Source organism: Lytechinus pictus, chromosome 17, assembly GCF_037042905.1.
Source record: "Lytechinus pictus isolate F3 Inbred chromosome 17, Lp3.0, whole genome shotgun sequence".
Lineage (NCBI taxonomy): Eukaryota > Metazoa > Echinodermata > Echinoidea > Temnopleuroida > Toxopneustidae > Lytechinus > Lytechinus pictus.
In genome coordinates, this window is record NC_087261.1 from 23,914,499 (window position 1) to 23,929,242 (window position 14,744).

Genomic DNA, 14,744 nt, shown 5'->3' on the forward strand with positions numbered 1-14,744 from the left:
GTTAAAAATAACATTAAAAATACGAATGGTTTCGTTATCATGACTAAGTCACAGTACGTTCATCTTAAACAGTAATACTTTTAAAGTAAGTGATGGAAAGTTTTATAGAACTTAATATAATTAGTTTAAGCTAAAGCGACAGTGCGACGGCATGGGTTTGATTAGGGCAAAGGCAGATAGAGCCACGCCATTTGTTTGTATTTCGTTTTCTTAAAATTGAGTTGTGTATTGTTTGTGGTGGCGGTGGGTCGTGTGGGTCTGATTTAAGGGCTACATAGACGGGCCATCTATTTTCCATACTTCTTTTCTTTCGTCTCATTTTCTTTTTATTCACATTTGCTACCAATTATTTGTCATAGTGTGGCGCCAAGTTGCACAATGAATTGGTCAAAACACCCGTTCCGTCTATACCTTTCCTGTTTAGACTTAACCCAAACGGTCCCATCCTAGTTTGATACTAACCATTATCATAATGGTCAATTGGTATTTAGTCATTTTACCATTGCCTGCCAGGTTCGACCCTCTTCGTGTTATAAAAAAAATTACTATCAATAACTGGGATATATTCATTTTATTTGCTAGTTCATTACGATTAACCCGCACGCCGAATAAAAAGTACACAATTTTCCTGCGCGCGCGCTGCATCTCCCTATGAACGCACTATCCCGAGATCATCGCGCAATTGGGCGTCCATTTCCTCTTTTACTTTCGCCTGCCGTCGAGTATAGTCGCAAGCTAAGTACACTCCCAAAATTGCAATTTGTTTCACACTTTGGATTCTATAATTGTGCATTTATTCCCTTATTTCAATCTTATTGTTCGATTTATGATTGTTTTTAGCATATCCCATCGCGCGGAGCTCTCCGTGATATTTATTTTCACGTATTTTGTTCTTTTTTTCTTGTGAGTCTAAACATAAGATACGTTTTCTCGCAGACGGGTTGCCTTCGCTTCCCCCTCCCCGCAGCTCCGCGCTCTCCTGCGTGTCGCGGGCGTTGAGCCGTCGCTCCCTTTTTTTCTTGTATTTCTTTATAAATTTTTTTTAATTCATTGACTTCTCGCTTACGTCTTGAATTTCTTTGAATTTATTTCTCTTTCCACAGATAGGTTCTGTTGGACTGTCAGGAGCGTCGTGTTAGATTAAACTCGTTTCTAATTATGTTTGTTCTTGTTTCGAGTTAGTTGATTGTTTCTTTTGTTCCAATCAATCCCTTGTATTCCTTTGTTCTTGTGAATTAATTGATTGAATTAATTAATTATTTTATTAGTAACTTTTAATTAAAAAAAAAAAATTCTTAGACCCTGTCTTTCGTTTTTTTTTTTCCTTCACAAGAAAATTTATTTCTTTTTTAGGAAGCCGTTTCTTGTTAGCGTTCCTTCTCGCTAATTTCCTTTCTGGTCTTCCTTTTTCAGGAAAGCAAGCTATAATTTTCTTCTTTCCTTTTCAGATCAGCTGCCGGTCTCTGGATACTTATTTTTTTTAGACTTCTTGTCATTTTTTTTTTTCTCAGCTGATCCTGTTCTTCGCCTCAGAACAGGTTTTCACACGACAAAAAAAACCTTCGTGTTTTTTCTTAGGTGCTTCTTCCCTTTTCCTTTCAGGAATCTAGCAGGAGTGGTTTTTCTGTTGTGTTTTAATAACGGAAAAAAAAGGGAGAGTTATTTCATAATAATTTCTTAATTATTACTGTTCCCTTTTTGATTGAAGTCTCTTGACTTCTGGGGTTGGGGTTTTTCACCTACCCCCCCCCCCCCCGTTTTCTCTCTGTTTTATTATGTCTACTCGGTACTAGATTTACTTCTATGTGAGCATGAGCCTCTCGGATTCCTCCCTAGAAGAGCTCGAAATGGCCGCTGAAGAGGTGTCCAACACCGGGGTTCTGTTTCCCACCAGTGGTAATGTAGAAAGCGACAGCGAAAGATCCCTCGTGGGTTCTAAGAAGGGTGGAACCGTGGATCCGAGTCCACGTGCCAATGGGGTGGAACCGTGGAAGCGCGTCCACGTGCCCAACTTAAGAAGGGTGGAACCGTGGAACTGCAACCCCGTGTCCGCAAAGTGATAGCCCAGGCTTCCGCACCGGAACCTGAACCATTTTTGGGGAGCGTCGTACTAGCTCAGAAAACGCCGACTCCTCCACGGCTACCAGACCCACCGGCTATCGGGTCACCCAAAGACCGGGGGGAGAGCACGGGCCTCTCATCTCGGCACAGACTAGGCTCGATGCCTTGTCAGACTCCTCAAGGGAGCGTCGGCAAAGGGCTACCAGCCCCTAGTCGCAAGAGACAGCGTAGCCCGACCCCGTCGGACTCTCGATTTCATCTGACCCCCTCAGATTCGGCTGACCTCTCTTCTCGGTCGGTGAGCGCTCACCGGGGGAGAGCTAAGGTGAAGAGATCAAGGCCCGCCCAGTCTCTTGGTGTCACGCGCGTAAAACATTCCCCATAGACTTGAGTGTTAAAATGGCACTTAAGAAAAATTCATAAAAAATAAATGTGAAATAAGAGGGTTGAATGTTTTACTACCTTTGGATCGGATATATATCTGACCAGAGAAGGGTATCGTAGCCAGTTCATATTAAAAATAAATCGCCATTTATGAAGATAACTATGATGGGATCAAATTCATCAACTGAAACAGAAAAATAGCCCCAATTCTTCCGCCAGTCAAAAAATAGTTCCAAATCATTGATATATCCCAATTTTGGCAAAGGAAGTTCACTAGTTACCATTTCTAGAATCAGTGTTAGATTTTGAATCATATTCATACACTTTTGTCAATCACCAATATCAAATTGAAAAAAAATCGAATGGGTTGGGTCGAACGAATATTTTTAGCCGTTAGGCTCGTGGCACCAATATTATATGACCTATGAGTTTTTTTTTAATAGCTACTTTGCTATTCTTTTATATATGTACACTCACACTGGCAAAAAGAAATGCATTGAAAATGCCTATTTTCTATGCAATGACCCATTTTAATGTGTTACTCATACATGTTATATCCACTATATGGATGTATACATATCCTACCTGCATATAGCCCAACAGTGGATGCAATGACAATAAAGGCCCCTATTCTCCTTGTAATATAAAGGTGTATGTAAAATTTGTGTAGATATCATGATACCAGAACTGCCCCAAACATAATAACCAGATATACATTTGATTGAATAAGGAAACAACAAAATAATGAGAACATATTACTTTAGTACATTTGCATTTGACATATTATATCAAAATCTTCCTAGGGCCTATTGCCTATCAGATGTAAGAAAAAAGAGATACATAAATAGATAGAAAGAGAGAGAGAGAGAGAAAGAAAGTTAATTGTATAGATGGCAGGGCTTATAAAGAGGAGGGGGGCTAGACTAAGATTGGAGCACACAGCCACCACTCTCTCCTTAGTTGAGCACTATTAGATACCTTACCTTACCCTGTGCCTTTTTCTAAATGCCTTCTTGAAGGTACCACTCTAGTTCTCTTCAGTAAAGTGCACAAAGTTCTATCTCCTCTCTACCCCTTTCCAAAGAACAATTTTAACATGAACAATTTGTAAAAGTCTTTCTAACATTAAGTAGGTGATCATGCACTAGCACAAACCAATGATGAATCAGAACATAAAGAGGCCTAGCCTCTCATTGACCAGTCTATATGCATTCCCAGGCTTACATACACATACCTAGTGCCTGATATAGCCTTGCTAAGCCATTGAATCCATTTTTTGCACCACTTGATGACTAAACATATTGATATCAGTTAGAAATTGTTTGCTACTGAGGAGTTTGGGCAGGTATTCCATCCACTATAGGGAATTCGCCTGTACTACCTATAGGTGTCACGCGTGTAAAACATTCCCTATAGACTTGTGTGTTAAAATAGCACGTAAGAAAAATTCATAAAAAATAAATGTCAAATGTAGAGGGTCGAATGTTTACTACCGTTGGATAGGATATATATCTAACATTCCATATCTGACCAGAGAAGGGTATCGTAGCCAGCTCATTTTAAAAATAAATCGCCATTTATGAAAATAACTATGATGGGATCAAATTCATTAACTGAAACCGAATAATAGCCCCAATTATTCCGCCAGTCAAAAAATAGTTCAAAATCATTGATATATCTTCCCAATTTGGGCAAAGGAAGTTCAGTAGTTACCATTTCTAGAATCAGTTTTAGATTTTTAACCATATTATTATTATTATTTGTTTGGCGTCACCTGTGCCTGGGAGGCGAAAACGGAACTGAATCACTATGACCCGCAGGTCTCTCCTCCCGATATAACTGATTGGGGGGAATGCAGGTGGACCACTACACCGGGGTTTCCCCCTACTTTTATACGAATAGTGCAGTGGGTTCTTAACGCGCAAATGTGGTGACTCTCCTCTACACGGAGCCTCCATTTAACGTCCTATCCGAGGGACGGAGTGTTTTCCATTGTAACATAGCCTGCATCTATGAAACGTGGGAGAGACGTTTACACACAACGCACTGGCTTCAGTCATCCGCCCGGGGTGGATTCGAACCCACGATCTTTGGTTCGACGGGCAGACGCGTTACCGACTGAGCCAACACCGCTCTCTCCATATTCATACGCTTTTGTAATTCAGCAATATCAAATTGAAAAAAATCGAATGGGTTGGGTCAAACGAATATCTTTAGCCCTCCTGATGTAATTATGCTCGTGGCACCTCTTGTCCCTTCTTCTGCTCCGCCGTCGGAGCAGCTTTAGAATAAGAAATCCGCGGCCGTAAGCCCCGTTCCACCGGGCGGTCCGCCTTCTAATTCTTCTGCTGATGGCCAGGGCTCACAACTACTTCAGTTGCTTCAGAGCGCCTTCGAGCACTGCGAGTTGTTACCCCCGGGCTCGTCTGCTTTAGCCGACGGTACTACCAATCGAGCGGATCAAGCAGACATCGGCCATCCGACACCTCGAGGCGCCTTTAGCGATTCTTACGAATCGCCGGCTCTCACATCCACTCAGGCTACGCCCGTGAGCATCCAGGCTCGGCCGACTTCGGGGGTCCGTCCCCGCGAGCCCAGCCATGGCCCGCACCGCTGCTCAAGCCTTTCACGGGCGCCTGCTACCCTCGGGGCTCCGCCCGGTGAGGAGAAGTGGGTTGGTTCCCCCCCCCCCCCCTCTGGAGGCGGAACAGGCTTTATCGGAGGACAAGTTCAATCCCGATCCCCCGGGTAGCCCGGCTCCCCAACCGTCTACCAGCACGGCCCAGGACGCCATAGAGATCCTCCATAGTTATCTCCCGCATATCTACTCTGCTAATGAGCCGGTAGAGGGAGATAAGGACTCTCTTTTCTTCTCGCAGCCACGGAAACCCCTCAAGGTATTCCACTCACCAATGATTTCAAGGCTGCATACGAGAGGGCGGCCGCACAGGCTAGCATGCCTGCCGCCCAGGGAAGAAAACCGGTAACCTTCGGAAAGGGTTTTGCCTTCTCCAAGGTCGACACCGAGGCGTTCTTCACCCCCAAAACGTTCTCCCCACAGCTTAAACGCATCGGGGCACGTTTGGGGACCCGTTTCTCTTCCAGTCATTTTGCTACTGTTGAGAAAGCGCACGTTAGGTATGAGGCCTTTACTTGTTCAGCCCTCAGACTTACAGCCTTCCTTGGGACCTTGCTCGGCTTACGAGCACAGTCCTCCGAACTGGAAGTGACAGCCAACAACAGTGTCCTTGACGAGGCACTTTTGTCCTTGGTGGTCGAGCTCTGGATGCAACTAGCTACTGCAGCCACTACTGCCTCCAACTCGCGCAGAACTCGCGTCCTTAATAGACTGAACATCGCGTCCAAGGGCTTGCTAGAGTTTCTCCCGGGTGTCCCCTAATCGAACAAACATTTCTTCGTGGGGGCGAGGTGGCATCTCTTTTGAAAGAAGAGACCAAGGGACAAAAACAGGCTTCTGAGCTTCTTATAGAACTCAAAGCCCCGCGCCCGACGGCTCCACCCACGAAGAAGCCGGCCTCCAAGGCTCGTTCTTCCTCTCGTCCCGTGGTGGCCCCATCTCAACCCCGTGCACCCGCTCCGCCAAGTCCCAGAGTTCGCACTAGACCCCCGGTGAGTGCCTCACGTGGTGTTCGGGGTAGGGGCAGCCTCCAAGGCTCCGGGCAGGCCCAAACAGCCTCTTTGACGGGTTCCCCCGAACGCTGGGACCGGTCGACGTTCGTCTCCGTTATTTCCTCCCCGCATGGGAGGGAATAACGGACGACGCTTTTATCTTATCCGTCGTGCGAGATGGCTTCTATATCGATATAGAGGCCTTCCCGCACGGTGCGATTCGTTCCGCCCCGCCGACCGTTTCTATTCTTCATCAGCAGTACATCGAAGCAGAAATCGGTGCACTGCTGGAGAAGGAGGCGATAGAGAGAGTTCCAGACAGTCCACATCTCTGTCTCTCTCCTATCTTCGTCTTCCCCAAGCGCTCGGGGAAATTGAGGATGATTTTGAACATGAAAATTATCAACAAATTCATCCAGCCAGACCATTTCAGAATGGAAACGCATCAATTCTGCCATCTCTAGAGGCATCGGATTGGGCCGTCTCCCGAGACCTCAGGGACGCCTATTTCCACATACCAATTCATCCCGTTTCACGGGAGCTGTTGGGTTTTCGCTTCAAAGAAGCAACTTACAGATACCGGGCAATTCCTTTCGGCTTACGCCCGGCACCCAGAGTTTTCACTCGTGTGGTCACCGCAGTGGCCGCCCACCTGAGAGAACGAGGTCTAAGACTATCCGTTTATCTCGACGACTGGTTACTGGTCGTGAACTCAAAGGCCAAACGTCTGTCTCACTTATCCCTCCTTCTGCGGGTCACCCAGGAGTTGGGATTCGTAGTAAATTGGGAGAAGTCGGATCTCTCGCCTTCCCGCGTACCCACATACTTGGGCGCGGTTCTAGACCTGCCAAACCAGATTGCTCGACCAAGTCCTGACAGAGTTCGGGCAATCGTCTCTCTGGCTCGCTCTCTCAGAGAGCGCAGCTCTGTGAAAGCTTGCACATGGCTGAGATTACTCAGGTTTAAGGCAAGCCTTGTTGACATCCTACGGGTGTGTCGCCTGCTTATGAGACCCGTTCAGAGACACCTCCTGCGCTATTAAAGACCGAGCGCAGATTCTCTGCATCTCCGGATCCCCCTGTCTCAGGAGATTCATCTCAGCCTGGCTGCCTGGACGTGAACGTTCTTTGTAGCGAGGGGCAAGCCCCTCCACACTCCCCTCCCATCAGCCGAACTGACCACAGATGCGTCGCTTACGGGATGGGGCGGCCATTGTGCGGGGGAGATGGCCTCGGGTGTCTGGTCGTCCCAACGCACCTTACCTCATATCAATGTGTTGGAGATGAGGGCTGTCATCAACTCCCTTCAGCATTTCCGACACAGGTTAGGCGATCGAACGGTCCTGATTCGCACAAACATCAAGTCAGTTGCGGCGTACATCAATCGCCAAGACGGTACCTGATCGAGCTCTCTCAATGCTCTCGTTGCGGAGCTCTGGGAGTGGTGTCGCCCTGTATTGATCGTTCCAATTGCCTCGTACATTCCAGGCAGCGACAACCTGATAGCCAATTTTCTGTCCTGCGGCCGGTGCCTACCACCCGGAGATATTCCAGTCTATCCAAGCCCACTGGGGGCCCCTGAAAATAGACTTGTTTGTCACGGCTCTCAACCGGAAGTTACCAACGTTCTGCTCTCGTGTCGACGAAACAAAAGCAACTGAAGAGAAGAGCGGAGGTGTTATGCGTTTCCTCCGTTCCGCCTAATACCGCAGGTATTGAGGAAAGTGAAGAAAGACCAAGCTTGGCTTCTTCTAGTGGCCCCCAATTGGCCAAGGAGGTGCTGGTTTCCACAGCTCCTAGAACTGTTGGAGGGGGACCCGCTCATACTTCCTCTGAGATCAGACATAGTATCTCAACCTCTGTCGGGGATCGTGCATCCTCAGCCAGCGGTCCTCCACTTAACCGCATGACCGTTATCGGGCAGGACACAAAAGCGTTAGGCCTTTCTGATCGTGCCTCACAATTGGTGATTCAAAGTCGGAGAAATTCGATTATTGATCTTTACAATTCTCGTTTGGGCCGATTTTCAGATTGGTGCACTGCGCGGTATGTTGATCCTCGCAACGCTTCTCTTGCTGCGATCGCGGATTTCTTTGTTCACCTTTTCGACATCAATCGTTCGCTTTCCACCATTAGGGGCTTCCGGTCGGCTATTGCCGCGTTTCATTCCGGATTCCCAGATGGCTCCAACGTCTCTAATTCCAGTCTTCTCACTTGACTGATGAGAGCGTTTTTCCTAAGCGATCTCCGAAGAAAAGTCTGGTTCCTTCCTGGAGTCTTCCGGCTGTGCTTAACGCCTTGGCTAAGCCTCTGTATGAACATCTGGCCAAGAGCTCCTTGCATGATTTGTCTGTCAAGACTGCCTTTCTAATCGCTGTAGCATCCGGTCAAAGACGCAGCTCTATTCATGTTTTGTTTTTTTCTCCCGGTCACATCCGGTGGGAACGGCGTGGAGTCCACTTGATTTCCACACCGTCCTTCATTGCCAAGAACCAGACTGCCACCTCTGGTTCGTATTAGTTCTTCCTAGCTCTTTCAGATCTTTCCTCGGTTGCCGAGGACAAGTCTGGTGCCCGGTCAGGGCGTTGAAATGGTATCTGGATAGAACGAAAACGCTTCGCAACTCTGATCAGTTGTTTGTCACGTTGCGCGTGCCGTTTGCGGCAGCGTCGCGAGACACCATCTCCCGCTGGATCGTTGAGGCGATCAAATCAGCTGGTGATGATGCTCTCCTTTCGGACACTAGGCCGAGAGCCCATGATACTCGAAGTATCGCTACTTCTTGGGCTCGTTTCAATGGAGTCGCCTTAGACGGCATTTTAAGAGCTGCCTTTTGGCGCTCTTCCAACTACTTTACTTCCTTTTATTTAACGGACATTCCTTTGGGAGAGGCCTAATTTGCCTCCTCTGCCCTCAAGGCAGCGGCCCCTGTGTCTTAATCTCCCTTATTTTGCGCACTTTTTTTTTCTAGACATGCCTCCCTTCACGTTGAATCCGTGTTGGTCTAGCAAATCAAATGAGTATATCCCAGTTATTGATCGTAAATTATGAAAATACTTACCATGATTTTCTTATTTACGAAATAACTAGATATACTCATTTGAACCCTCCCACCTTCCCCTCGCCTTGCGTGGCAACTTGTCTTGCGTGCAGGCTCATGAGAGGAAATGGCCGCCCAATTGCGCGATGATCTTGGGATAGTGCCAAAGACCTTATAATATATTACTAGACCGAAAGCTGCGTGCGCGTTCAGCACAAAACAAATGAGATTAGGCTCCGCCTACCGCGATCATTTGAAGACAAAAATAAGCCCTCATTGACATTCATGAGCATGAAGATATTCATAATCCGGCCTTTTCATTGGCTAAGAGCGTCATTAATACGCGATTTCCCCGATTCTTTGTCATCATTACTAGTGGTATCGTGTTACAGAATTAATTATTCATTTGACCTCATTACGTCATCTAATTTATTCATTCTGAAACTTTTCTTTCCACACACAAAATGAACCTACGAACACTCCGGTGAGTACGTATTAATTGATATAACCACATGAATTTAGTGGACTATTTACACATTTCACACTGTATTTTGTGATCTTAGGTTATTTGTTTAACAAATTAGAGAATTTGCTATTAATCTTCTGTTAAAGGAAAGCAGAATTTGGTCTTTGAAATTGAAGTTAGATTGTCATCGTCGCCCAGTGCAGCCTGTAATGTTGATTGCACTTGCACTGTTGTGGTTATGCCGTTATGCCGCTGTGTTAACCACATACGGTAGTACGGGCTCCTAGCCGGCTGGGAATCGAGAGATAATCGGGCTGGTTTGGTTCACCTCCAACAAGGACCAACCCACGATTGATTAAAACAAGAAGAATGAGGCTTATTTTTGTACACTGTAACGTTAGATCTAGAGGGAGATCTGCATCTATCTTCAGTAGATCGAGACTCAGTCAGGAATAAACTGTGAAGCGGAGTATGGATGAAGATACGCCTGTCAATGTCATTGTGTCAATCCTCAGTCCTCACTTTGTTTCAGATATCAAATTTATTTTGCATAACTTCAGGCTTCTGCATTTAGCCCCCACCCATTTTAACTCTTATTGTTATTTATAAATATAGTTAGACTCGGTCTTAGAAATCACATGCTGCTCTGCATGTTTGTCTTATTATCAATAGATCTAGGGCCTAGATCTTCTTAATCCTAGGCCCTACTTACTTTATACATAGATCTAGGCTACTTTACTTTTATTTATTCATCGATGCTATCAAGACAAGAGCTAGGCCTACCTAATTCAAATCTAGTCTAACTTATACTTTCCCAACCCTCGACACTTACCCCCAGGGCTTATGATCTAGGTCTGTAATGTAGGCCTAGATCTAGGTCTGGGCCTAAACGACTCCATTTACATGTACGAGTATGACTGTCAGTGGACCAAGGACTAGATCTAGATCTACTCTTGGTCAATAATGGCAATGAAGTCTTAGCCAAGAATAAAAGTCAGAGTCAGACATCAAAAATTTCTAAACCGATATAGGGTCTAGATCTCGGTTTAGAACCGAAGCTTTACTTTCTAGGTCTAGATAGATCGAGAGTCCATCGTTAGTCTAGATCTAGACCTAATTTAGATACATGAATGCTGTCGCACAGCACTGAGTCTTGTTGGACTAGACTAAATAGATCTAGACCTAGTGCATGAGATCATGAAATTATGTTAAAATCAAATGAAATAAGATTCGAAAATAAAAAGATCCGGATTTTTTTATTTATTATTATTTTTTTTTTTTTGGGGGGGGGGCAGACATGGGAAAAAAATTAGAGAAACCTAAAATTCAGAAAGCGAGGGCCAGAAGTGACCAATATTACCTAGGGCCGTTTTGTGCATTTTCTAAAGTAAAATTGAAGGATGTCATGCAATTCTCTTTTTGATGAAGGTTTCACATTTCAGCTCTTACCCAAACCCCTCCCCCTATACATACGGCCATGAAAAAGATCACTTCTTATTATTGTTCTCTTTTCTTTCACAAACAGGTTGAGTTTGAAGAACAAGAAAAACAGTAGAGGTCTACCTATATGGTTCAAGATGATGATCATAAGTGCATGCATCATTTTGCAGATTCTCATCCAGGTATAAAACTTAAACTAACCCATACAAAATTACAGATACATTACATGCATTGAATGTTAACCATGTTTACATTAAATAAAAATAATCCGAGCCACAAAGAGGTAGGATCTGTAATGAATATAGACACTTCTTAAATATACAGGCTCTCGAGTCTAAAATAGAACCAATGCCAAAAGTTATGTACCTTGGGCAAATTTATAAAATACCTGTAAGGTCATGTCCTTGATCTACTATTAATTAAATGGTCTTTTTATTCCCTATTTGTTTTAAACAAAGCAATAATTTATTTTCCATATTTTACAAAAAATCATTTTATTCATTCTTTAGTGTGATATTCATATTTCATATTTGTAGATTTACGATTTTGTTTAAATCTTGTTATTTTACATTTTGTCCAATAGGATGATGCAGTTTTACAATTTCCATTGAGGTGATTGATGATGATAAATAATTGGTGAAGTAGGCCTAATAGAACAGCGACTAGACCACAAAGAGAAATACAACCTACAGCAGTTATATGAGTGAGTTAATTAGTGAATATTGTTAATAATGGAGGTTGTTCACATTTTTTGGCAACAAATAGACCTGCCTTTGAAAAACCCATTTCAATTTTGTTTTTAGATTATAGTTAGTGTCGTTTTCAATCACAGATCAAAATATTCTGTGCAACAAAACATATCAACTTTAATTCTGACTATTTATATAATTTACATATGTTGATTCATATATATTCATATTTATGAGAAATCTCTTACATTTTTTCATAGAGTACATGTAGTTATAATGGAGAGTGGTATGTAACCTGTATAGAACAGGTTTAAGTGATATGCTTTATGGAAGTACAAGTTTATAATTAGTAGAAGTCAGATTTCCTGTTATGTGTTGAAGAATCATATATATGTATAGTCTCACTTTTCTTAAAACATTTATGTTTTATAAATCACGACAATTTTAATTTAAATTCATTGATTTTCTTTCTCTATTTTTTCAATCTGCAGGACTGGTGTAACAGATGTTTTCATTCAAGAAATCCAACAATTCAAGAGTCTGACTTAGGAACCCCTTGATGAAGATGGAAAAGGTTTTTTTTCCAAGCCAAATTAAAAAAAAATAAAAAAATAAAAAAAATATTATCACAACCCCAAATTCATGACGTATGAAATTTCTTGTTGATTTTCATTAAAACTGGTTGCAAAAGGAGAAGCTATAAACATACAAATAGGAGCGGCGGAATGAAGTTGAAAGTGGGGGGGGGGGCATAGGGAAAATGCTGTATTACGTGACATTTTTAAGAAGTTGCGAGCGAGCAAAATTTTGAAATTTTAAAAAAGATTAAAAATATTCAGAATGATATATTTCACCCTTTTCTCTTTTTGTTTTCTTGGTCGTGATTTTTTTTTTTTTTTTTTTTGGGGGGGGGGCAAGAGTCCTTCAAGCCCCCCCCCTCCATCTGTACAAAACTGCTTATATACCCCCACTCATTAATTATTAAACTTAATGCACAAAGGATTTCCTTCATAAGTATATTATCGAAATGAGAATATTGTTTTCTTGTTTCAAAGGGCAATCGTCATGGTGGCCATAAAACAGGTCCTTCTCAGGTGAAAGGGGCACAGAACAAGTTCTTTAGGAGCACTTTTCTTGGGTAAAAGGGGGCAGTGATTCGAGAAAGGGCACTTACAAGAAGGCGAGGGGGCACTCTTTAGCACATGAAACGGGCCCTCAGATGAAAGGGCACAGAACACGTTCCAGGGGGGGGGGGCATTTTGGGGTTTAAAAATTGCATACAAGGAAGAGCACTTGGTAACACCTAAAACAGGTTCTCGTCAGGTGAAAGGGACACAGTACACGTTCCTGAGGGGGCATTTTTCTTGCATAAAAAGGCACTTTTCAGTGCTTAAAGAAGTAGGGGGAACTGTGATATTTTTCTATGGCTAATTAATAGAATTCACCACTAACCAGAGAATTCCTTTATGTCTTTCATTTGTGTTCATATAGTATTTGTACAGAGCTAAAGTGAAAGGGATTTGGAATTTGCAAAATTCAAAATGAGATGAAGATCGAGAGAGGGAAAGAGTGATGAGAAGTGGATTGAAAAGAGATGAGAAAGAAATGGGGGGGGGGGAGGGGGCACATATGAAGAGATAATTTAGAGGGGGTGGTAAGAAAGCTAGAATGTGGGAAGTAGGAACAAAAGGGGTGGAAGAGAAATAAGACGAGATTTATGGAAACCAGGAGACATATAACAAGTGGGAAAAGAAGAAGGAAATATATGAAGAGTTTAGTTGCAAAAGGGGTTAGGGCCACTTTGGACCATTCCGAGAAAAACCATGTTTTTATTCTCACTTATTGCAATATTCTTATGAGAAACTAAATTGTCATGATGTACTACTCTATCATGTGAACATAAAATTGGGTATAAAAGAAATCTACCCGTCTTCAATTTTTTTTTCTATATACTTAAAAGAAAAATATCATTGTGTACCTAAACCCTTTTGCAAGTAAATTGAAGTGAATCCAATCTCTTTTGATTAAAAAAGTGATTATTTTGCCACTTCCATTCACGTTTTCATTTGAATTTCAAATTTTCTTTGGTATCATCAGAGTGACTGAAAATTTAGAGGTTTAGAGACAGAAAACAATAAAATATATGAAAAATTGACCTAGCCCCTTTTGACAAATGAGTCCTTCAGAAGAGTTTAGTTGCAAAAGGGGTTAGGTCCACTCCAAGAAAATAATTCTTTTTTAATTCTCCCATATTGCAATATTCTTATGCGAAACTGAATTTTCATGATACCCTACCATGAGAACATGAAATTGGGTATAAAAGATATCTACTTGTCTTCATATTTTTCAAGATATTATTTTCCAACAAAAGTCTGTGTGGACCTAGCCCCGTTTGCAACTAAACTGAAATGGACCTAACCCCTTTTGAAAAAAATGTGATTTTTCTTTGCCATATTAGTTCACTTTTTAATAGGAATTTCAACTTTTCTATGGTATCATCTTATATAGCTACTAAAAATCTTTACATTAAGACATAAGAGTCAAGTTTGATGAAAAATGGACTTAACCCCTTTTGAAAATGAGCTCTACATATGTAGGAGAAAGGCGGCACAAAATAATTTTGAGTGGGAAAATGATTGAATGGAAAAAAAAAACAGAGTAAGAAATGCTGGAGAATAAAGGGGACAGGAAACATATTAAACATGATGAATTGGGGCCCGTTTCATCATGAGTTACAAGTATGGTAATTACGATTTAGGGATGGCAAAAGCACTAGACACCTCTTTACCTAATCACGACTCGATCTACCCTTTTCATCTTCCCTTTTGGAATTAGCAAAGGCCTATAAGACGCAATACAAACAATGCTTTGTTTATAAGTGATATCGCTTGTGATATCGATACTTTATAGAGCGCAACGTATCGTCTCAGATTTGCGCTTGCTTGATTCGCTGAATCCTTCGCGTCACGAGCGCGTAACAAAATGAATACATTAATGAATTTGCCAAGTTGACCTTTGTCATTGCGCTGATGTGC

At 42.7% G+C, this 14,744-nt stretch overlaps 1 protein-coding gene and 1 long non-coding RNA gene across 2 annotated transcripts; both read left to right on the forward strand.

Annotated features, from left to right (window-relative positions):
• Positions 1-6,205: 6,205 nt before the first annotated feature.
• Positions 6,206-7,117, forward strand: LOC135157360 (uncharacterized). Its single transcript, XM_064112602.1, has one exon. It carries the CDS (start codon positions 6,206-6,208, stop codon positions 7,115-7,117), a length of 912 nt encoding a protein of 303 aa, XP_063968672.1.
• A 655-nt stretch (positions 7,118-7,772) lies between these two features.
• On the forward strand, positions 7,773-12,304 carry LOC135157189 (uncharacterized). Its single transcript, XR_010296239.1, has 3 exons — positions 7,773-11,202; positions 11,604-11,723; positions 12,201-12,304. It is a non-coding gene; the product is annotated as an uncharacterized LOC135157189 (long non-coding RNA).
• Positions 12,305-14,744: the final 2,440 nt, after the last annotated feature.